Consider the following 21,059-nt stretch of genomic DNA (forward strand, 5'->3'; position numbering starts at 1 on the left):
CCACTCAAAAAAAGCTCTGGCACTCTTCATAAGAAATGATCCTTGGGCTGTCTAGAATGGATCTGCAGAGTTTCAGCTCATTTCAAGTTCATTTGGTCAGTCTTCCGCCCCTCCTTCCTTGTTTAGCTCGGTTTCTCCTAGCCGAAGTAAGAAAATGTGCTAAAGTTGACTTTTCATGTTTCCATGCTTCCATGCTTTTATAGTAGGCTTTATTTAGCCTCTATATATATATTTCGAACTTGTCGACAATATATAGCTTGAGCCACTGACATTGGCTCAATTTCTCCAAGACACGCCTTGTCAGGCCATAATGCTTATTTTGGGTCCAAACACCAACTTCAGACAAACAAGGGAAATCATCTGCAAGCTCAGAAGTTGTCAAACTCGCGGAAAATCAACAAGTACTAAGCAAACGTGCCGATTCATCCGCCATCAAAGCCATACTCGCCACGTGACACTTCTCGTGGTTCAAGTCTGATCAAGATCAAGCCTCTATAGCCCTTGATCATCCGTCGTCTTCAACAAAGTAAATCCTCAACAAGTTCTTCATCAAGCTCATGGAGAATCAACAAGCATCAAACACACATGCTAGTTCGTCCCCTACCAAAACCGAAGAACGCTCACCACGTGACACAACTAGTGGCCTAAATCCGATCAAGATCAAGCTTCTACAGCCCTTGGTCAATCTTATTCCTCAAATCGTCAACATAGCAAGGAGTTCACACTGCAACCATTTGATTCAAGATCAAGTGCTCGCCACCCTTGATCAAATCAACGTCAGAGATCGAATCAGAGGAGATTCTTGTGAAAGAGCATCTACAGAGATTGTAATCCTCAAATTCATTAATAAAATATATTATTTTGTAATCCTCACCTACTAATAAACTTTCGACATTTTAACATCAAAACAACCAACATTGCAATCCACACAACATGAATCAATAATTCGCAAACTACATAACGCGAAAAAATAAACTTAATCCAAAAATAACATATATAAATACCAGAATATAATAGCATTGAAAGAGTTAAGAACAACACAAAATTGAAGTCTGAGCTTAAATATCCAATACATGAAACACCGAAATGATGAACAACTACTAGTAGTATTAGAACGAACCATGGGAATCAAATCAAAACAACTTGAATGCTCTTTTAAGTTTGGGGAAATATAGTATTGACATGGAAATAATTTTGGGGAAATACTAAAAAATAGAAAATGTTCGCACCAAAACAACTTGTCATGATCGAAATATGAGTGTTTAGATGGGACTACAATATATATGTTGATTCTCAATGATTATTTGTTGGTCTGTTTAACTAGACATTTAACTTGGATGCTCTTTTAAGTTTCATTTTTACCCATGTCCGCTATATATTGTCATTTTTGCAGATTCATTTTCATTTTTTGTGAAAATCGGAGTTGGTAAGAGCCTCCAGGTGTGGAACCCTCATACCCGGGTTTAAAATATGTTTAAAATGAACTGAATGATCCTTCAGTTGTTGCCTGCAAATTGTAATGCACTGCTTATTGCATAGCCTTGAGAAAGATAATGGGTAAAGAATGCACACATGATCCTTGGTAAAGAATGCCAAATTTGAAAGTGGTATTATTATTGTCATCATTATTTTACTTAATTTTTTTTTTTTCAATTTTGTAGTGTCATGTAGAAGGAAATTAGCGGGTTTGTGCCTGTTGTGGCGAGTATGATCACCTTAATGTAACCTGCCCATTCCTAAAATATATTCCTGATGGCGCTAAAATTGACCGTTGCTTTGAGACAATATGTCGGGGTTGTCACCATATTGGAAAGGTGTGCTGTGTTAAGAGGGGGAAGTCTGTGGGAGGATATGCTATGCTGAAGAGGTGTTGTCATTGTTTATGTATTGGTCACTGGGAGTGGGAGGACTGTGAAGATTGTCCTAGACCCAAGGACGTCGTCTATGAGAAACTTGAATACTCAGATGGGGATGGGATTTCCTCAGAGTCTGAGGATGAGGATGCATTTCGACCCCGTAATAGTGCTCCATGGGGACTATAATATACCAAAGGCAACTCACCAAATCCATCTTCAGGTCCCCTAATTGTGTCATTTGCTAGTGCCTTCCACAACTCTAATGTATTAGTTTTGTGCCAGGTTTAAGCATGACGACAATTGCTATGTAATAACTGCGACTCCCAAATCCATTTTATGTTTTATTAATTATGAGTCTTTTAATGTATCAGTGGCCATCAATTTTTATGCCTTTTAGAATTCTCAGTACATTTTCTTAGTTTTGTGTGTTTTGAGTAGACGGCTATATAAGGGCCAATATTATGTATGAAGAGATCGGTGGTGCAGCCTAATGTAGTGCTATTTTTGCTTTGCTCATTTGCAGCTTGTGAGTATAGGTGGTGTATAAAACTTTAAACAAACCAAATTTTAGTTAAAGAGTTCGGTGATGCAGCCTATTGTAGTGTTATTTTCAGATTTTGGTTTTCTTATTTGCATCTTATGAGTATAGGTGGGGTATAAAACTCTAAAAGAAGCCAAGTTTAAGTAGAGGTGGTGTATTGGGCCAGGCAGCCAGAAAGCTAAGAAACGAGATCAAAGGTGAAAAAAATTAACCACCACTGGTGGTTGAGTTGATTAGAGGTTTTAGGTGTGGAATTTTCACGGGTTTGAATTCGGCCAAGTTGATCGGCGTTAAAGAATTATAGTAGCACAATAACTGAGAAAAAAGTACTTAGCCGTGAAGAAAAATAAATACATGATTCTATAAAAAAAATAATAAAAAAGAGAAGAAGAAGAACAGATATCTTGGACGTGAGATGATGATGATGTTTGGGAGGTTGATGGTGATGGTGGATAGGTTGACGTTGATGAGTTGGTGACATGAGACCGTTGTGTCATCTCTACGAGGGACTGGAGACTACTCTTCAGCCATGTCGAAATATTTTTGGGCAAGGCTTTGTGCTGGATGTCGAAACTTATTCCAAGAAAAAGAAAAATCTCTAGATCTTTTTATGATTATTTCATTGCTCTCCACCTTAGAGTTATTTATGGAGAGGACTACGAGCTAGAAAATAGAATCCATGTATAAGTAGGTAATTTATTCCAGTTTGAATTCATGTACTATCATTGCAATCACTCATCTGTATGGATACAATCAGTCTATACATGGAAGGTACGTAATCGAGTCAATCCTGAACCAAACGACCACACATAATCTACAATGTATCAATTAAGGTTTCACTCAAATGGCATGAGATATGCTATAGAACCAATCAGGTGATGTATAACAGAGCGGCAGAAGGGTTCAGAACTTTAGCTGGTATATAATTCATATTTGTTGATCTATCTATCTGAAATGCTGTCTCACTCTCTTATCACCAGGCATGCGATGAGAAAGGCATAAGCTGTAGGTACTCGTGGCACATAAGTTTTACTTCACCTGAAGAGTTCCATGCATGCCATCCATGTCTTTCCCTGCCAGCTTTCTTCCACATGGAAGTAGAGGGTAGTGTGCTTACTCCAGGGGTTGAGCTTTAGTGAAAACAAAAACTCCTCCGCCACCAACCGCACGCCCCAAAAGCATATTAGCATCCAAGTAAGAAAGGTAATAGAGTCCTCCTACGGATTGCCTACAGATTAAACCAAGTTTTATCATAACATGTATATCTAGGAAGCCTATTTGATATGATAAATATAGTACCAAAACTATGTACCTTCCTGTTCCTGGATCACTAACAGGAATTTGGGCTTTGAAAGTGCGGAGGAACTGTAAGATCTGCACACAAGCATTCATACCAATCCATTGCTAATTATCTTTACGTACAATAGAGTAACACTAAAGTGAGAAGGTACTTTACCTGTAAACTCAAAAATGACCTCGGCAGTAATGCTGGAGCTATAAGAGCCTGCAGCTGTTCACCAATTTTTATATTTTGAACACTAATCTGCCAAACAAATATGCAGGCTTCAGATGAATATTAAAATGAATACGTCAAGAAATTTACCATGTAGTTATTGAACAACTGGTTTTCAAGTCCAATGATATAGCTAATATTGAAAATACATATAGTTGAGAAGACCATCATAAGCCCACCCCCACTCCCTGGCTCAACTGATAACGCCTGGCTCAACTGATAACGAGTAATTTCCTTTCTAGGTCCAGTGATAATTATAGGCCTCGAACCAAAATATTGCATATAAATGACAGCACAAAAGTAGGTTTCTAATCAAGCCACTATCTTTTCTGGGCATGGGTTGTACTTGCGAATTAACAACATTAGTATAAACATTGTCAGTTGGATATGTTGCAGTTGAATTCCTTTAAGAGTGTTTCTTTGGCAGTGCAACCAATATAAGAGGAACAATGACAGCACTCCTTCCATATGTTTTAAGAAATGAAGGAAAACTGACCTCTTCAAACTGAAGATAGATGTTACGCACGGAAACAACAGAAAACTTGGCAGAAACTAGAAGAGTAGCACCGTCTTCTTCCTGCAGGGTGCATAGACCCCATGATATCAACACATATTTACAAAAACTAAGAACTCAGATCTTCCATACGAGCAGTCTAATTTCAAAGCACATTGAAATCAAAGTCTGATCTTATCTTCAGTTTCTTTAGCTGATATTAGTACTAATGTTTTGAATCACAAACAACTCAGACCCGATTTGCATTGAAATACTCATGTACAGCAGTACAGCTATTACCTATAATAACATTAACTCAAGGAATACAGTATACAAGCCAATCAGAATATATATATATATATATATATATATATATATATATATATATATATCTGAAACTGAATAACAAGGAAACCACCTTACTTAATAAACTATATCACCCACAAACACCAAAGAAGCCAAAAATTCTAACTCATTAACTTCAAAATCCAAAGAGCGTGTACTACTTTTGTTATTCTATATAACCTTCAAGTGTAGCAGTGGAAAATGTACCTCTAACAATGGTGGAACACTCCATTTGACAACATTACGGATTATACAGCCGTTGGATTGGTCTTTGCATTCAAATTTTTGAAATATCTGCCCCACCTATTTTGACATTCATGCAAAATTAGTGAATAGACTTGGAGGACAGCAAAGTAATAAGTAACTATTAAGAGGGAAAATAAACATATGACAGAAAATCTAGAAGTTGACATTTTACCAGCAAATATGAAATCAGAGTTAAAACAGAAAAGATATTAAGTTTGTGAAAATGAACAAAATAGCAAGGCAGAGAGGTGAATTTAATCAACAAGCCTGTTAAAGCAGAAAAGGCTTAACATCAATTACCTTCATTGCGAACAGAGGAGGAATTCGGCAGGATGAATTAGGTAATTGAAGCACCACGCCCAAGCAGGGAAAATAATAACAAGAGAGGTTCAGTGGTTTGAGCAGAAAAAACTAGCTTTTTGTATTTCGTTTAAGAAAGATGAGATGTGCTTGGCAGCTTATTGTGGAAGACAGTAATGAAGTCCAAAGTATGGCATTCATTGTTTATACCTGAAAGAAAGATACCCTTTCAGCTGCTTCCAGAAGAATGAGGACATCAGGAGCAGAAGTATATTGCAACCGCCATGTCCCATCCAACTTCACCAAGTCTAAAGGTGCACCCTTGTTATATCCCTCCACAGTCACCTGCCAGCCTTTTACACAAGTTATTATAAAACAATCTCACTCTGTATGAACTAGGACCACTTTTTCCTATCAACCTAACACAGTCCTAATGTACGTTAAAGCAATTTCATGCACAAGGTTATTCAACAGAAAAGAGGTTATACCAGAGCCTCCTCTATAGAAGAGCGTTGATCGTCGGTTGTAACAAGGCCCCTTTTTGTGTCTTGGACAGCTCTCAACAGCTCATATTTCTTGCTCTCTACATCAAACTCCACTGTCTGGAACCCAAACACCGTCATTTTATTGTAGAAAAGTCGAGACAAAACACATTGGCAAGAAAGAGGAGAATGATAACCTGGGGTGTTTGGGTAGCAACTGCTGCCAAACAAGGAAACAATTTTCGAGCAGGCACCTTTCGGGTGGCAAACATTGAGCTAAAAGGCTTAATCTTATCGACACCTCTTGTTACATTTGAAGGGAACAACGGAGACGCCAAAGCCAGGTCCATAAGAGAGATATGTACAAATTTAGATTATGACCTACAAGTAAAGTCCATTGCATAGAGGAGAATAATGAGTTTCCATAAAAACCTCCATGGCAATTGCTTTGCTCAACAACAGTGTAAAGCTTATCACAAAAGGGACTAAACTGTTATCCTGAAAAGGAAAGCGGCGTTATTAATTGCCCATTTCTATACTTTACTAAATCAGCAAACTTGCAGATAATTTTCTTCAAGTTTGTTAAATTCAAACCCTCTGAGCACAACAGGAGCATTATTAAGCTCGCAAAGCGAAATAGATATCAACATCATCAAATGAGTAACAATAGTTTAACAATCCAATATATAAACTACTCACTTTGCAGCAGAAATTAAGAACTTTACCCAATAACAGACATGAATTCAATATTGTAATAAACACTAATGATGAAATAAAAAGAGCAAAGAAAAATTACAGCAGCTCAAAATGAATGATTTGCAATAGGGGTAACTACCAGGATTTGAGACTGAATTGCACAATAGGAAAATCCATTGTACTTCAGTATACCCATTAGAATTCCAGCAAAGCTTTTGATTTCAAGTTATCATAGTAAGACGCAGAATACCTGGTAAGAGTGCTTTGACTTTCTGCTTCACTTTCTTTGCCAAGACTGAAACTTTTTATGAACACTTGGAAGTGGTAGTTGCTCAGAACACTATGTAGTGGTAGTTAGAGAACTGGGTTCCACATTTTTAACTGTGATGAAAAAATTAAAAAAAATCCAAATAATATCTCAAAGATTTTAGCTTTTGACTACAAGAGCATGGGCATGAAGGACCTGTGATGTTCAGCCCAACTACCCAAACAACCCTAATTATGGACCTGTGGTCATGTCATATCATAGAGATATTCCATTTTTGGGCCTGAAAAACTAGTAAATACCTGTCAGTGTCAAATTGATCAGAACTTTTACTGGAAAAAATGCTCCTTGTAGTTAAAGACAAAGTTACTGAATTACATGCTTAGAGAAAAGACAAGTTTGGATTTACAGCTCTCTTTTTTACTGATGTGATAGTTACCCTTAGGTGTAACTGTTCATCCAATCAGATACAATCTCCTGGCTTTATTCTATTGGGTTTAGCTGTTTATATGTGAAGAAAAATAAATGATGATAAAGACAATGAGGACAAAAAAGGAAACACCTAGCATGTGCCAGCACCACACAACCTTTGCCTTCATCAGGATATGTCCTTGTCCCACTAGAGAAATTCTTGCATACGGGCTGCTGCATCACGTGGCGGTGCGGCCCTCCAATTAGAAAAAAGATTTTTTTTTTCTTTTTTCCGAAACTGCCTCTGATTTTTAATATGAAATATCCAAAATACCCCCTGCTTAGACATTGATTGGGCAGTCCCACTGCCACGTGGTGCGGGTGCCGTACCTAAGTCTCTCTCGTCCCACTATTAAGTACATTCATCATCAATGCTTATTATAAAATTATTAAGACATTGAAATATTTTTAAAGTGAAAATTTTCAATTGTATATGTAATCTATCGAATTAATTTTTACCGACCTTTGATCAGAAGAGAAACTTCATTCATAATGCATTATAATTCTCATTTTATCTTTCAGATGATTTTTTGATAAATGTACATATAGTTGCATGTGTATGAATATTTGAGTGAACTCAAGTTACAAATGAATATTTTTACGTTAAAAAATTCTTTTTACATGTGATATAAAAACTAGAAAAAATTGAGAGTTTAAATTGACCGCTTAGTTTATTTTTTTGTAAATATCTATCATGACATTACTATTCTAACAAATTTGAGGTGTGAATTGTTATAAGTAGAAAAAATTGGGGGTAAAACAGAAGAGTTAAAATTCATTTGTAATTTTTTTTGCCAAGAAATTAAGGGTGAGGATATACTCAAGACTGGTCAGCCAAACATGGAGAGTCCCAGTACACTACAGAAAAGACCTCCTTTCGCGGAAGCATCCCAGGTCGTTCACGTGGCAGAACGACATTGGCTAGTGTACCAATCCCGATCTCACTACGTCACCAATAATAAAGACCCGGATTACGTGGCGCGTCCTGACTGAACCACAATCAATTACCAAAAATACACTCGCCCGCACCGGATACTACTCCGATACCAATATTCCATCCCCTCCATACTAATAATCATAACCAGTCCGTGTCCTCTCAGAGCTTTCTCTCTCGGTTTTGCTCTGTGAATTTGTCTCTGTCAATCTTCTTCTTCTCTGTAATTCGGTAAGAACCCTAGGGTTTTGGCCGAGCTTCGTATCTCAGATCTCGAATCTTCGCTCCGATCCGCGCCCAAAATGCCGGCGGTGTACGGTTCCCGATTGACCACATTCGAGGACTCCGAGAAGGAGAGCGAGTTTGGATACGTCCGCAAGGTACGTCACCAACTGCCTTACTTACTACAATTCAAATGGATCGGATTCGGTCTTTGTTCAATTTAGTTTTTACTGAATTCGATTTTCATTTTGATCCGTGTTTATCTGCGTTGTTGATGGTGAATGTTGGAGTGATTGGATCAGTGCTCTGTTTATGGCAATTGCGATTTCGGTTGGATGAGAATCGATTCGAGTAGCGGCGTTTTTTGTGTTCGCTGTGATCAGTGTGCTAATTGCGTTACGAATTGATGGAAATTGAGTGGTTTGAATAATTGGAGTAGTAAAATCTAATATCAAAAATATTTAACGTGATTCATTGAGTGGTCTTTGTTCGTTGAAGCAGCAAAAGTTGAGTGCTTGTTTTGATCCTTTCTGTTCAGTCACGTTTCACGTGGCTCTTCTATGATTCTCCTTTCTGGATTTGTTTATCTGATTTGGCATAGATTTTTGGTGGTAAATGTGAAATGATCAGATAATGTTGTTAATGCGTGTATAATCTGGTAGATTGGTTTTGTTTGTTATTATTCTGAGTGTTTTTTTTTTTTTTTCGTTTTTGGTGTTGTGTGAATTACTATTGACTAATTGGTAGTAAATATGTTGACAGGTCTCAGGACCAGTCGTCGTTGCAGATGGCATGGGTGGGGCTGCCATGTACGAGCTGGTTCGTGTTGGAAATGATAATTTGATTGGTGAAATTATTCGGTTAGAAGGAGATTCTGCCACAATCCAAGGTTAATTGCTTCTCCAGAACTTATGCTTTTAGTTTTATATATTTTTGTGTTTGCTCATCCCATTTCACTAAAAGAACTGAACCACTACTATATGTGTCTTTGGTTTAATCATATTGTATTTTCTTTGCTTATTCCAGTTTATGAGGAGACAGCTGGGTTGATGGTGAATGATCCTGTTCTACGTACACGCAAGGTGTGTCTGCTATCCTGGTCACTTATACTTATAATTTGCTGTTATTGCCATCAGCTAATGCTTTTCCTCTTGATCTTTCAGCCTTTATCAGTGGAGCTGGGACCTGGAATTTTGGGAAATATTTTTGACGGAATCCAGGTTTGCTCTATCAGTACATTGCAGCTACTTTTTCCATATTGTTTTTGTTTGAAAATAATATATCCTTTTTGTGCTATTAATTATCTTTTAGTGAAAAGAAAACTTAACAACTTTGGAAAAACTTTATTCAGTGGAGAAATGTCTTATGCTTATCGCTGCTCTATTATTCTTTGTTTTTGATTGTGCCAGAGACCTTTGAAAACTATTGCAAAAATATCTGGTGATGTCTATATCCCTCGTGGTGTGTCTGTCCCAGCTCTTGACAAGGATATACTTTGGGAGTTTCAACCTAAAAAAATAGGTAATTTAATGCAAATCTTTGTAGCTGCTTTGAGATGATTAATGAATTATTGTTTATATGGTTTATTTGTTTTTAAAATTTACTTTAAATGCTGGTGACAGGTGAAGGTGATCATATAACTGGTGGAGACTTGTATGCTGTAAGTTTCGTAACATGAACTATTGTTTTATGAATTACTTTCTGTAGTGAATTGTACTAAAGTATGTTCTTTTTTTGTTTTTCAAGTTGCATTAATGGGTTTTTCTTTCATTGCAGACTGTATTTGAAAATACTCTGATGCAGCACCATATGGCGCTTCCTCCTGATGCTATGGGAAAAGTTACATACGTTGCACCAGCTGGTCAATATTCATTGAAGGTTTCACTATGACTTCTGTATTTCCTCTTTTGATTTCCCTTTCTAGGACCATCATCATCAACCTGTAATGCTATTTCTCGAGTACGTTTATACATATGCATGTATGCGTATGTAAATTTCATACAGGGTTTTATGTCTATTATGACTTTTACTGGGTGCATTTTAAATTATGGTCCAACAGCTATAAGACAATGAAACTCACTTTTGCATTAAAATATAACATAAAGAAAAGTTGATTTACAATTGTTTGCTTGTTGGACATATTTATATCCTTGATACATGCTCCTCTGGGGCATAACAGAATCATCCTCATTCAATCTCTCAAGTACATGTACACAAAATTTTATCAGTCATATAACAGCATATTATCTTTGGCGTCCTTCACTTAGGTTTTTGTTTCTTGTTCATATTTCTGCAATAGCTGAAGTTTATATTATAAGAGTTTGAACAGTTTTATCTTTATTGATAATTTTAATAATGTGTGTTGACTTTTCTTATATGCATTTGCAGGATACTGTATTGGAGCTTGAGTTTCAAGGTGTCAAAAAGCAATTTACTATGCTTCAGGTTCTAAACCTTTTTTTGCCTTTTGGCTTGTGCTTTCATAGTCTTCTTCCTTGCTACGTTTGTTCATTATTGCAAACCTACATTATTTTGGTTTGCATGTTTGCAGAGTTGGCCTGTACGTACACCAAGGCCTGTCGCATCAAAGCTTGCTGCCGATACCCCTTTGCTTACTGGGCAGGTAGATTTGAATGTTTATTCTATTGAATATTATATCTTTTGGATAAGTTGTTTCTGACAACTTTATCTTATGTCAGCGTGTTCTTGATGCCCTTTTCCCCTCTGTTCTTGGTGGAACTTGTGCCATTCCTGGAGCATTTGGTTGTGGAAAAACAGTCATTAGTCAAGCTCTTTCCAAGGTACACATATTGTAACTTATTATGGACTTACTGTAGTCATTTATACGCTGGAAGTTGTTTCCTTGTCTGCTTAATGGATGATGTTTTGCCTGTGCAGTATTCTAACTCAGACACTGTGGTTTATGTTGGTTGTGGAGAACGAGGAAATGAAATGGCTGAGGTATGCTTTCATTATCGTATTAATTAGATGCCTATTTTGATTATGTTGGTTTTGATTGTGCTTGGTTTAATCAAGTCAAATAATCTATGATTCAGGTTCTTATGGATTTTCCTCAACTGACAATGACTTTACCTGATGGTCGTGAAGAATCTGTCATGAAGCGAACAACACTGGTCGCCAACACTTCTAACATGCCTGTGGCTGCTCGTGAAGCTTCAATCTATACTGGTAAATCTTTAAGCTGTCTTTACTAAAGTTTCAGTACTTTATGTTAGAGGATGGTGTCCTATTTGGATGGAAATGCTTTATGTTAGAAGAGTTGAGCTCTTCTCTAGAAATGTGCTTGTTTTATACTTGCATTTGATTGAATCCTGTTAAAGATTAATTCCCTCTTGTTAATGTTACTGATCTTCTGCAATGATTTTGAGCCAATTTATTATTATGGGCATTATTTTCAACATGCATCTGAAATTTGCAGGAATCACTATTGCTGAATACTTCAGAGATATGGGATACAATGTTAGTATGATGGCAGATTCAACATCTCGATGGGCAGAAGCATTGCGTGAAATTTCTGGGCGGCTGGTAATTCTCTCTCCTATTTTTATGCACTTTTTCTTTCCTTGATGTGCTTTAGCATTAGTCCTTTCCTGCTCTCTTTAGTGACATCTGTCTTGCTATTTTATACAGGCAGAAATGCCTGCAGATAGTGGATATCCTGCTTATTTGGCAGCACGTTTAGCATCGTTTTATGAACGTGCCGGTAAAGTAAAATGTCTTGGTGGACCAGAGCGTACTGGTAGTGTGACTATTGTTGGTGCTGTTTCACCCCCTGGAGGAGATTTCTCAGATCCTGTGACATCTGCAACCCTCAGTATTGTCCAGGTATATTTTGCATTGTTATATTCATGCATGAAATGTATGGCTAATATGCCCGGCAAGTGTCTGCCAGCACATTGATGACTTGAGATGAACAACAATAAACTTTTGATTTGGTCAACCTGCAGGGTCTATTTCTCAGCTGAAACTTCAGTTTCCTTAATTTATTTTTTTTGTCAATCTAATGTTGTCCTTATTAATGACTTTTTATCCATCAATGCAGGTTTTCTGGGGTCTGGACAAGAAACTTGCTCAGAGGAAGCATTTCCCTTCTGTGAACTGGCTTATTTCGTACTCCAAGTATTCAACGGTGTGTTTGTATATTGCTGTTTATGAACCACCCTTGTTGGCCTCACTGATAGTCATATGTGTTTGTTTGGTCGACTGTTTGACTTGTTTCTATGTGCTCTTTGTAGGCATTAGAGTCTTTCTATGATAAATTTGATTCCGACTTTATCAACATCAGGACAAAGGCACGTGAGGTGTTGCAAAGAGAAGATGATCTGAATGAAATTGTCCAAGTATGTTTTTCTTTTACTGTAGATAAATTTCCATTTTTAGCCATTAAATTTTTCAGTTTGCTCCTCTTAACTGCACGACAACATACTTTGTGTCTTTGGTGATAAGTGAGATTTGGGCTTCTTCCTATCAGACTGATATTTAGCCTGAAGGATGCCCGCAGTTCTTCTCTTTGTGTGATTTATAAAGGGGGAGAAGTTAAAAGTTAAATATGATTTCGTTTATCTGCCCATGACTAAGAGGTTGTGCATATTTGCAATCTTGCAGCTTGTAGGAAAGGATGCTTTAGCTGAAGGAGACAAGATCACCTTAGAAACTGCAAAGCTGTTGAGGGAGGATTATCTCGCACAGAATGCATTTACTCCGTAAGTTCCTAATCTAATATATCTTTTGATCCATGTGTACTTTTCATTTTGGTTGGGACTGGTAGTCATTAATGATCATTTTCCTGTTGCATGGGTGGACAGATATGATAAATTCTGCCCCTTCTACAAGTCTGTTTGGATGATGCGGAATATCATCCATTTCTTTAATTTGGCAAATCAGGTGAACTATTCTGTTCAATTCCTTTCTTATATGACCACCATTATGTTCGAAGAATTCGTGTCTTTGTGGGTTGAGACATTTTAATGCAAGGAAAACAGTTATTTCGTCTTTCCCCGTCTTCTTTCTGGGAACCAATCCCAGAAGATGCAACTTTATTAGATGTTTAATTAGATAAGTGGAGCATATTGGTATTGATCTGGTGCGGTTCAATGTCTACAGGCAGTAGAGAGAGCAGCTGGTATGGATGGTCAAAAGATTAATTACAGTCTAATCAAGCACCGTATGGGAGATCTCTTTTACCGCCTAGTGTAAGTGACATCATAATGCTGAATATTTTAATATTTTATGTTAAGCATGTCTTTAATCCCTTACTGGTGATATGCAGGTCTCAAAAATTTGAGGATCCTGCTGAAGGTGAACAAGCGCTTGTGGCAAAATTTAAGAAGCTTCATGAAGACTTAACGAACGGTTTCCGTGCTCTTGAGGATGAAACTCGATGATTGGACTCAGAGACTTTTTATTAGATGGTTCAAGTTGCTGTTATAAATTGCTTGGTGATGACAATTGGAGTTACTGTGGTTTTTGTTGTGCATGAAGAAAGGCAGTGTTAGGTTTTTGTGACGCCATTTTTGCTTTGCTTCTGTGGCGGTTGCTCTAGTTTGGATGTGTAGTTATAATCTTCATTATTGTATTCCTGTCTTTCCCTTCGAGCTTTTCCCAGAATAAGAGACTAGATTCCATTTCTTATGTATTTAAGCAATAAGGCATTCGAGATTTTTCATTTTTGATGGTTCCAATTTGCCTCTATATCTTCATCTTTGACAGAAAAATTAACAGAGTTAAACAAAGGGAAAAACCAAAAAATAAGAAGGAATTTCACAGAAATTGACCTACTTGACCTGCATTTCCAACGAATGTAGCCAACTTTCAAAAGAAAATTACTGTAGGAACCAAATGGGTGTTTAGGAAATCAGTTAATTTTTGGGTATCAGTTTGTCGGATGAGCCATGTGAAATTAGACCAAGTTGTAAAGAAAATGCTCAAGTTGTAAGGTTGCTTTGCAGTTGCGCTATTTGAGAATAGTTGTACGAGATGAAGCAATTGGTTTGGTTCGAATGTGTATACCCTTTGCCATGGAGCAGTCTTGGATTTGATGTGCAAAGTTTAGAAGTTAAAACCCAAAAGAGAATTCACCATACATCTTTGTTGTCCATGGTAATTAGTGTATGCCATTAAGGGACTACCAGGAAACCAGTCCTACTATATCTACATCAGGATGACAATATGAAAGAGGCTTCAAAACTAGAGAAATTGATACATAAACAAGTACTACAACAAGGTTGCAAATACATGTCCTTGGCAATCTACATATAGTCAAGCAAAAACTACAAATACAAAATAAAACACAAATTGATGTCCACATGAACAAACTTTCAAAATGACAAATGCGACAGGTGATCCTTTGGTGTTCATATTCAAAGATTCTGTTCAATTAGCCTGGACCAACTTTAGGAATGTCATAATGCTCACTCATGTTGGCCAGATACTGGTTGAAGTCTTGAATTCTGTCACGGTGTGATTTATTTGCAGTCTTGGCCAACCTGTGATTATCAATTTGCTCTCTCTGTTCTATATATCGTCTCTCTGCAGGCGTCAAATACTCGTCATAACTAGCAGCCTTCCCATCCTCTCTTGATTTGTTGTCATCATTCATATCTTCCTCATCAGGATTGGTCAACTCTTCTGTACTTCCACCTACACCAAACACCATATTGAATGAAAAAAAAAACTCAAGACAAAAGGAATGCTATTTGAAAAGAAAACGGGAAGACGAAATAAAAACAAAAATAGCAATGAATTTTGTTACTGGATTAGCTCTTGCATGATGAAAGACACTGCTTGCATAAAACTATGAGCAAATTAAAGAAATTGTTGTTCTAAGTATTGCAGAAGTAATGGAGGCTACTGGTGATTGCAGCAGTATATTAACAACCTCCAAGTGAAAACTAAACCTTCACTTCTAAGATAAACTACACAAGAAAAGTCTCTCTTGCAGACACATATAGAGTTGATGAAATATGTAGTCTATTAGAATATAAGATTATAAAACTGTTCTCTTGTTTCCAAGTAGTACCACATGAGAAACAGTTTGAATATGGGCGCACTTGCACGTGGTTAGTTACCTTTCAATGGTTTTGATGGAGTATACTTTGTCAAATATTACCATATGGCATGACAAAAAGGAACCAAAAGTAAACATCATTACAATATTGTTTTCCCAAAACCACATCAACTTTTGTTACTGGATTAACTCTTCCATCGTGAGAAACACTGCCTCGTTTAAATTAATGACCAAACTAAAGAAATCAGTATCAATGGTCATAGTATTAACTATTTTTGTAGCAATGGAGGGTACTGATGATTGCAGAAGTATATTACACTCACAACCAGTAAATTTTAACAAAATTGAGAAGGAAAAGCAGCTTTGCAATTCTCAAGTACTAGAGAAAATCTCTGAAACACATTAAAGGTGGAAGATAGTAGACTAGAAAATGATTATAATCATAAAGGGTAACCTACCAGCTGCGAGCTCCTTTTCTGTGACAAGAGATATTTGATCTTGATGTATCTTATGTTTCTTTTTCTTCTTAATTCCAGCAGCCTTCACATCCAGAGCCTTTCCCTTAAGCTTGAGCTTCCCACCAACGACATTCTCATATGACGACATTTTCCCTGTCAATAAGAGTCACTGCAATAATCACATACTCGAAATCATCAACGGACAATAGAAAGGATGACCTTTCAAAAAAATGCAGGTAGTCACAGCGCAACTATGCCCCGGCCGAAAAACCGAAATCTATCTATGACAAAGAAAAGGTAAATTGATAATGATTTTGCAGGTAGCTAGTAATCCCATGTCAAACAGTTTGTTGATGAACCCTAATTAACCAACATTGAACTCAAAAAACCCTATTCCCAGGTTTGCAGCAAGATTTCAACTTTACAATTTATCTGAAGCCAATTGAATAAAAAGCTAGCTTAAGCAATCATAAACCAATCTTCGAACTGATACCAAATTTCATAGGAAATCATTCAAATCCTAGATATACATAACAAAACCCCCCAAAAGAAATCACCATCCTCAGCTAGCAAAGCAGGAAAATTACCAGAAATTCTCAGAGCAAGAACCCTAGAAACGTACCTCAAAGTGAAACAGAGATTCGTCCTTCAAGTTTTAACATTATGATCCGATTTGGGTTTAGTTCGACCCGGAAGACTGCCTTATATATAAGCCGGGATTCCCAGTCCACCCAATTTAAAGTTACAATTCTAGCCCTCTAGATATACAGTGTAAAGCAGTAAAAGTGAACTAGCATGTAAATGGTGTAATAATATATTTTTTTCAAATAAAAAATAAATGAAATTTTTGTTTTTGTTTTTTTTTTTTTTTTTAGAAAGATAGAAAAATTCATTCAATCAAATGGAAGGTACACAATAGGAGGGACATTGACTAAGACCACATGGAAACGCAGTTACAGATACCATCAGGCCAAAATGTCCAAATTCTAACCACAATACGCCCCTTTCCAAAGCTACATCAATAATATGATCCCGATAGTCCCATTAATACCTCATAGTCAACCACAAAGCGTCTTCTTTGACACCGTGTCCAAAAAAAGCTAGACCACTTGTAAGGATTGCTCATCAGCAAATTGACAACAAAAGTAAACCAAAGAAAATCCAAATCAACCCCGGAATGACGCCATTTGCATGGCATAACAAAACTACCTAACCCTAGCTCAAAGGAATAGGGAAATAACCCAATCTCAAAAGAGTAGGGACTCACTGAACTAAAACCAACAAAAAATAAAACCTAAAAAGAAGCCGCTGCAAACCGCTTGTCTTCCCTGTGAAAACGACTCCGGCGATCCCATGGTCCCCACTATTGGATAAGAACCCACACCACCACCCTCTCCACCTTAAAAGTGCGTGTGAAATTACATGTAAATCTTTACGTCATATATTAATTTGAAGCTATATTTGATAAGGATAAGAAGATAAATAATAAAATTAAAATTAAAATATATATATATATATATATATTTTTCACTCCTATAGGTAATTAACTTCCCATAAAAATTTCTTAATAAGAAACCATAAAAAATTTTAGACTCGTTGCAAATCACAACTTCAACTTCTTTTTAAGGATATAGGAGGTACGTTTCTAGGGTTCTTGCTCTGAGAATTTCTAGTAATTTTCGTGCTTTGCTAGCTGAGGATGGTGATTTCTTTTGGGTTTTTGTTTCGTGTATCTAGGATTTGAATGATTTCCTATGAAATTCGGTATCAATTGAAAGATTGGTTTGTGATTGCTTAAGCTAGCTTTTCATTCAATTGGCCTCAGATAAATTGTAAAGTTGAAATCTTGCTGCAAACCCAATGACCTGGAAATAGGGTTTTTGAGTTCAATGTTGGTTAATGAGGGTTCAGCAACAAACTGTTTGACATGGGATTACTAGCTACGTGCATGACCATTATCAATTTACCCTCTTTGTCATGGATAGATTTCGGTTTTTTGGTCGGGGCATAGTTGCCTTGTGACTAGTTGACTACCTGCATTTTTCGAAAGATCGTCATTTCTATTTTCCTTTGATGATTCCTTTCAATTTTCCTTCGATGATTTCGAGTATGTGATTATTGCATTGACTCTTATTGACAGGGGAAATGTCAGCTCAAGCTTAAGGGAAAGGCTCTGGATGTGAAGGCTGCTGGAATTAAGACGCAGTTTTCCACGACTAGTTGGACGAATTTTTTTTTTTTTTTCTTGTGGTAGAAAAAAAATTAACAGAAAAATAAATGAGTGATTAAAGCGAATAACTGAATTAAAGTTAAGTGACCAAAGTATCAAACAGGTGAAGGTTGAGTGATCATTTGTGATGTTCTCCCTAATTTTTATTTTCAATATTTTAGTAATTTTACTAAAAAGTGAGGTGTCATCGACACTATTCTCGTTTCGTTTTAGTATGTTACTAGCTCTTTAACATATGTTAAGTAAGTGTCGATTCAACTATTTTATTCGAGAAAATAAAAAATGCTAGCAATGATGACATCACTTTGAGATATAGATTATCAGTGATTCAACTCGAGTCCTTATATATTTCAATTTTTCTCTTTTAACGAGAATTTGGTTGTAGAGAATAAGACCTTAAATTCAAATAAAATTAAAGCAATTGCTATTAGACTTCCTATCCAATATCGTTCATTTACTTTTAAACTTTTTTACTACAAAAATATGTAATTTTAGGAGAACCAAATTAAGAATCCGAATTTGAGAACTCCCTTCCCTTTCATCTCCCTGTTAAAGAAAGAAAATATCTCAAAATTGTTAAATTTAGAAAAGTACTCGACCAAAAAAATTTTTCGGTTCAGTCCCGTGATGGGCCCGGGCCCGGCCCGAATCTGATCGGGTTCGGTACCGTCAGTATCAAATCTCAAAAATTCCATTACCGTCCCGGCCGGTACCGAAATATATTTCAGGGCCCGGAATCGGGATAACCCAAAAACTGGCCCGTCCCTGCCCGTACCCAGCCGTAATTAAAAGATAAGAACAAAAATTATCAATAAAAAACAAACTCTAAATATATTTTTTCACACACAAAAAAAGAACAAAAGATGAAATAAAATACAAAAGGGCAATTAGAATCAAAGGATATATGGCTCCGACAAGGAGGAAGAGGACGAAGCAGAGGAGAAAGGCGAGGGCTGGTTTTACCATCAAGATCAACAAGGAGGAGTGAGTCTTGACGCTCCTTATGAAAATTTTAATTTTGTCTTGCAGTACTGGATATTAATTTGGTGATCGAGGTACAATGTAACTTTTATCGCGCTATTTTAGACAAAAACAAGTTGAGGCCTCGGAGCGTGAGATTGCGGATCTGAATCTGGGCGACAATAGCAAGACTCATGGTATGCTTGTAGTATTTCTGAGGAAGGAAGATTATCGATCTCTGAATTTTCAGTATTTTGTGTGAATTTAAATTTTAATTCTAATTTTGTTTTGGAAGTTATCTTTTTTTATTGAAACTGTATCGATCGTAATCAAGCGTTGTATTAGAATTTAAGGTTTAGATAGGAATTATTTTGCAGCTTTATATTAGAATTACAGTTTTGAGAGGAATTCTTTGTATACATCCATCTTTTGGTTTTCTTGAAAGTTAGTTGTTGTTTTTGTGTCTTATATATATGTTTCCTAGTTTGTCCTCTACAACTCCCCGATGGAAACATCCAAAATTTTGCAGCAGTACGTATTGAGTCTTTTGGGTGTCTTCATCATCACTTTCTTTTGTTTGTGTATCTAACACCAGTGTAACCTCAGGTAGCAAGGGGCAAGAATCAAAGGATCATCTAGAAACTGCCCGTGATGACTTTTTGGGCATAGATATTCCAGGTTTGTTATTTGTTTATTTAAGTATGGATGCATGAAATTATTTGCTTAATTAAGCTTCTCATTGTGTTTTGAGGGAAAATAAGTAGTGCCTGTTTTTGATTAAATAGGTGATATTTGCACATTTGCACCATTAAAATGTCATTCCTTTATTTTCATATTATTCTATTGTTTTCTTGTTTGTTTGCTTTAACAGATTTACCCTCCATTCCCTTTCTTTTTAGCTTTTTGTGAACTCTCTTTTAATTTTTGTTGAGTGGCTCAGAAATATGTTTAAAATGAACTGAATGATCCTTCAGTTGTTGCCTGCAAATTGTAATGCACACTGCTTATTGCATAGCCTTGAGAAAGATAATGGGTAAAGAATGCACACATGATCCTTGGTAAAGAATGCCAAATTTGAAAGTGGTATTATTATTGTCATCATTATTTTACTTAATTTTTTTTTTTTTTCAATTTTGTAGTGTCATGTAGAAGGAAATTAGCAGGTTGTGCCTGTTGTGGCGAGTATGATCACCTTAATGTAACCTGCCCATTCCTAAAATATATTCCTGAAGGCGCTAAAATTGGCCGTGGCTTTGAGACAATATGCCGGGGTTGTCACCGTATTGGAAAGGTGTGCTGTGTTAAGAGGGGGAAGTCTGTGGGAGGATATGCTAAGCTGAAGATGTGTGCTTATTGTTTCTGTATTGGTCACTGGGAGTGGGAGGACTGTGAAGATTGTCCTAGACCCAAGGACGTCGTCTTTGAGAAAGATGAATACTTAGATGGGGATGGGATTTCCTCAGAGTGAGGATGAGGATGCATTTCGACCCCTTAAATAGTGCTCCATGGGGACTATAATATACCAAAGGCAACTCATCAAATCCATCTTCAGGTCCCCTAATTGTGTCATTTGCTAGTGCCTTCCACAACTCTAATGTATTAGTTTTGTGCCAGGTTTAAGCATGACGACAATTGTTATGTAATAACTGCGACTCCCAAATCCATTTTCTGTTTTATTAATTCTGAGTCTCTTAATGTATCAGTGGCCATCAATTTTTATGCCTTTTAGAATTCTCAGTACATTTTCTTAGTTTTGTGTGTTTTGAGTAGACGGCTATATAAGGGCCAACCGGCCAACCTAGGAAGCTTAATTATGTGTGATGAGATCGGTGATGCAGCCTATTGTAGTGCTATTTTGCTTTTCTCATCTGCAGCTTACAGTAGCTTGTAGTTTTTGGCCCTAATCACTTGATAGTTAAACCATCACTACAGGAAAAATGATCATTCACGACATGTGATTTATGGCCATTTTTAAAATAAAATCTAAGGCGTGCATAGAAAGCACAACGTGTGTATGTAG

The 21,059-nt window shown here is 36.7% G+C and overlaps 4 protein-coding genes across 7 annotated transcripts; 2 read left to right on the top strand and 2 right to left on the bottom strand.

The window, feature by feature from the left end:
- Positions 1 to 3,081: 3,081 nt before the first annotated feature.
- LOC133742532 (probable plastid-lipid-associated protein 10, chloroplastic) lies at positions 3,082 to 6,877 on the bottom strand. Of its 2 annotated transcripts, none has more exons than XM_062170226.1 (9): positions 6,723 to 6,877; positions 5,974 to 6,157; positions 5,783 to 5,896; positions 5,505 to 5,639; positions 4,956 to 5,051; positions 4,407 to 4,487; positions 3,854 to 3,940; positions 3,710 to 3,771; positions 3,082 to 3,625 (listed from the first exon to the last, which is right to left on the bottom strand). In XM_062170226.1, exons 2-9 carry the CDS (start codon positions 6,124 to 6,126, stop codon positions 3,511 to 3,513), a joined length of 843 nt encoding a protein of 280 aa, XP_062026210.1. In that variant the 5' UTR covers positions 6,127 to 6,157; positions 6,723 to 6,877; the 3' UTR covers positions 3,082 to 3,510. The 2 variants fall into 2 exon arrangements, with proteins under 2 accessions (XP_062026210.1, XP_062026214.1); XM_062170230.1 differs by having other exon boundaries at positions 6,612 to 6,762.
- Positions 6,878 to 8,273: 1,396 nt separating this feature from the next.
- On the top strand, positions 8,274 to 14,050 carry LOC133725606 (V-type proton ATPase catalytic subunit A). The gene is made up of 20 exons (XM_062152929.1): positions 8,274 to 8,522; positions 9,127 to 9,253; positions 9,391 to 9,446; positions 9,528 to 9,584; positions 9,774 to 9,885; positions 9,987 to 10,024; positions 10,141 to 10,242; positions 10,753 to 10,809; positions 10,916 to 10,987; positions 11,064 to 11,165; positions 11,263 to 11,325; positions 11,421 to 11,553; positions 11,804 to 11,910; positions 12,016 to 12,210; positions 12,428 to 12,514; positions 12,621 to 12,725; positions 12,991 to 13,088; positions 13,191 to 13,269; positions 13,489 to 13,577; positions 13,655 to 14,050. The coding sequence occupies exons 1-20, from the start codon at positions 8,445 to 8,447 to the stop codon at positions 13,767 to 13,769; spliced, it is 1,872 nt and encodes a 623-aa protein (XP_062008913.1). The 5' UTR covers positions 8,274 to 8,444; the 3' UTR covers positions 13,770 to 14,050.
- Positions 14,051 to 14,559: 509 nt separating this feature from the next.
- Positions 14,560 to 16,608, bottom strand: LOC133725609 (uncharacterized). 3 transcript variants are annotated; one of them, XM_062152931.1, is made up of 3 exons: positions 16,472 to 16,608; positions 15,850 to 16,002; positions 14,560 to 15,024 (listed from the first exon to the last, which is right to left on the bottom strand). In XM_062152931.1, exons 2-3 carry the CDS (start codon positions 15,995 to 15,997, stop codon positions 14,762 to 14,764), a joined length of 411 nt encoding a protein of 136 aa, XP_062008915.1. In that variant the 5' UTR covers positions 15,998 to 16,002; positions 16,472 to 16,608; the 3' UTR covers positions 14,560 to 14,761. The 3 variants fall into 3 exon arrangements, with proteins under 3 accessions (XP_062008915.1, XP_062008916.1, XP_062008918.1); XM_062152932.1 differs by having other exon boundaries at positions 15,850 to 16,018; positions 16,472 to 16,590; XM_062152934.1 differs by having other exon boundaries at positions 16,437 to 16,514.
- Positions 16,609 to 18,918: 2,310 nt separating this feature from the next.
- On the top strand, positions 18,919 to 20,762 carry LOC133742547 (uncharacterized). The gene is made up of 4 exons (XM_062170236.1): positions 18,919 to 19,063; positions 19,166 to 19,236; positions 19,646 to 19,717; positions 20,179 to 20,762. Exons 1-4 carry the CDS (start codon positions 18,984 to 18,986, stop codon positions 20,505 to 20,507), a joined length of 552 nt encoding a protein of 183 aa, XP_062026220.1. The 5' UTR covers positions 18,919 to 18,983; the 3' UTR covers positions 20,508 to 20,762.
- Positions 20,763 to 21,059: the final 297 nt, after the last annotated feature.

The sequence above is a fragment of the Rosa rugosa genome, chromosome 1 (genome assembly GCF_958449725.1).
Source record: "Rosa rugosa chromosome 1, drRosRugo1.1, whole genome shotgun sequence".
NCBI lineage: Eukaryota > Viridiplantae > Streptophyta > Magnoliopsida > Rosales > Rosaceae > Rosa > Rosa rugosa.

Coding starts and splice junctions, on each gene's coding strand:
- LOC133742532 (XM_062170226.1), bottom strand. CDS start 6,126: ATGGACCTGGCTTTGGCGTCTCCGTTGTTCCCTTCAAATGTAACAAGA. Junction 5,897..5,973: donor TTGCTACCCAAACACCCCAG/GTTATCATTCTC, acceptor TTTGGGTTCCAG/ACAGTGGAGTTTGATGTAGA. Junction 4,488..4,955: donor GTGTTCCACCATTGTTAGAG/GTACATTTTCCA, acceptor TGCACCCTGCAG/GAAGAAGACGGTGCTACTCT.
- LOC133725606 (XM_062152929.1), top strand. CDS start 8,445: ATGCCGGCGGTGTACGGTTCCCGATTGACCACATTCGAGGACTCCGAG. Junction 9,447..9,527: donor CTGTTCTACGTACACGCAAG/GTGTGTCTGCTA, acceptor TTGATCTTTCAG/CCTTTATCAGTGGAGCTGGG. Junction 9,886..9,986: donor GTTTCAACCTAAAAAAATAG/GTAATTTAATGC, acceptor TGCTGGTGACAG/GTGAAGGTGATCATATAACT.
- LOC133725609 (XM_062152931.1), bottom strand. CDS start 15,997: ATGTCGTCATATGAGAATGTCGTTGGTGGGAAGCTCAAGCTTAAGGGA. Junction 15,025..15,849: donor AGAAAAGGAGCTCGCAGCTG/GTAGGTTACCCT, acceptor TGTTTGGTGTAG/GTGGAAGTACAGAAGAGTTG.
- LOC133742547 (XM_062170236.1), top strand. CDS start 18,984: ATGGCTCCGACAAGGAGGAAGAGGACGAAGCAGAGGAGAAAGGCGAGG. Junction 19,064..19,165: donor ATCAAGATCAACAAGGAGGA/GTGAGTCTTGAC, acceptor GCGCTATTTTAG/ACAAAAACAAGTTGAGGCCT. Junction 19,237..19,645: donor CGACAATAGCAAGACTCATG/GTATGCTTGTAG, acceptor GTGTAACCTCAG/GTAGCAAGGGGCAAGAATCA.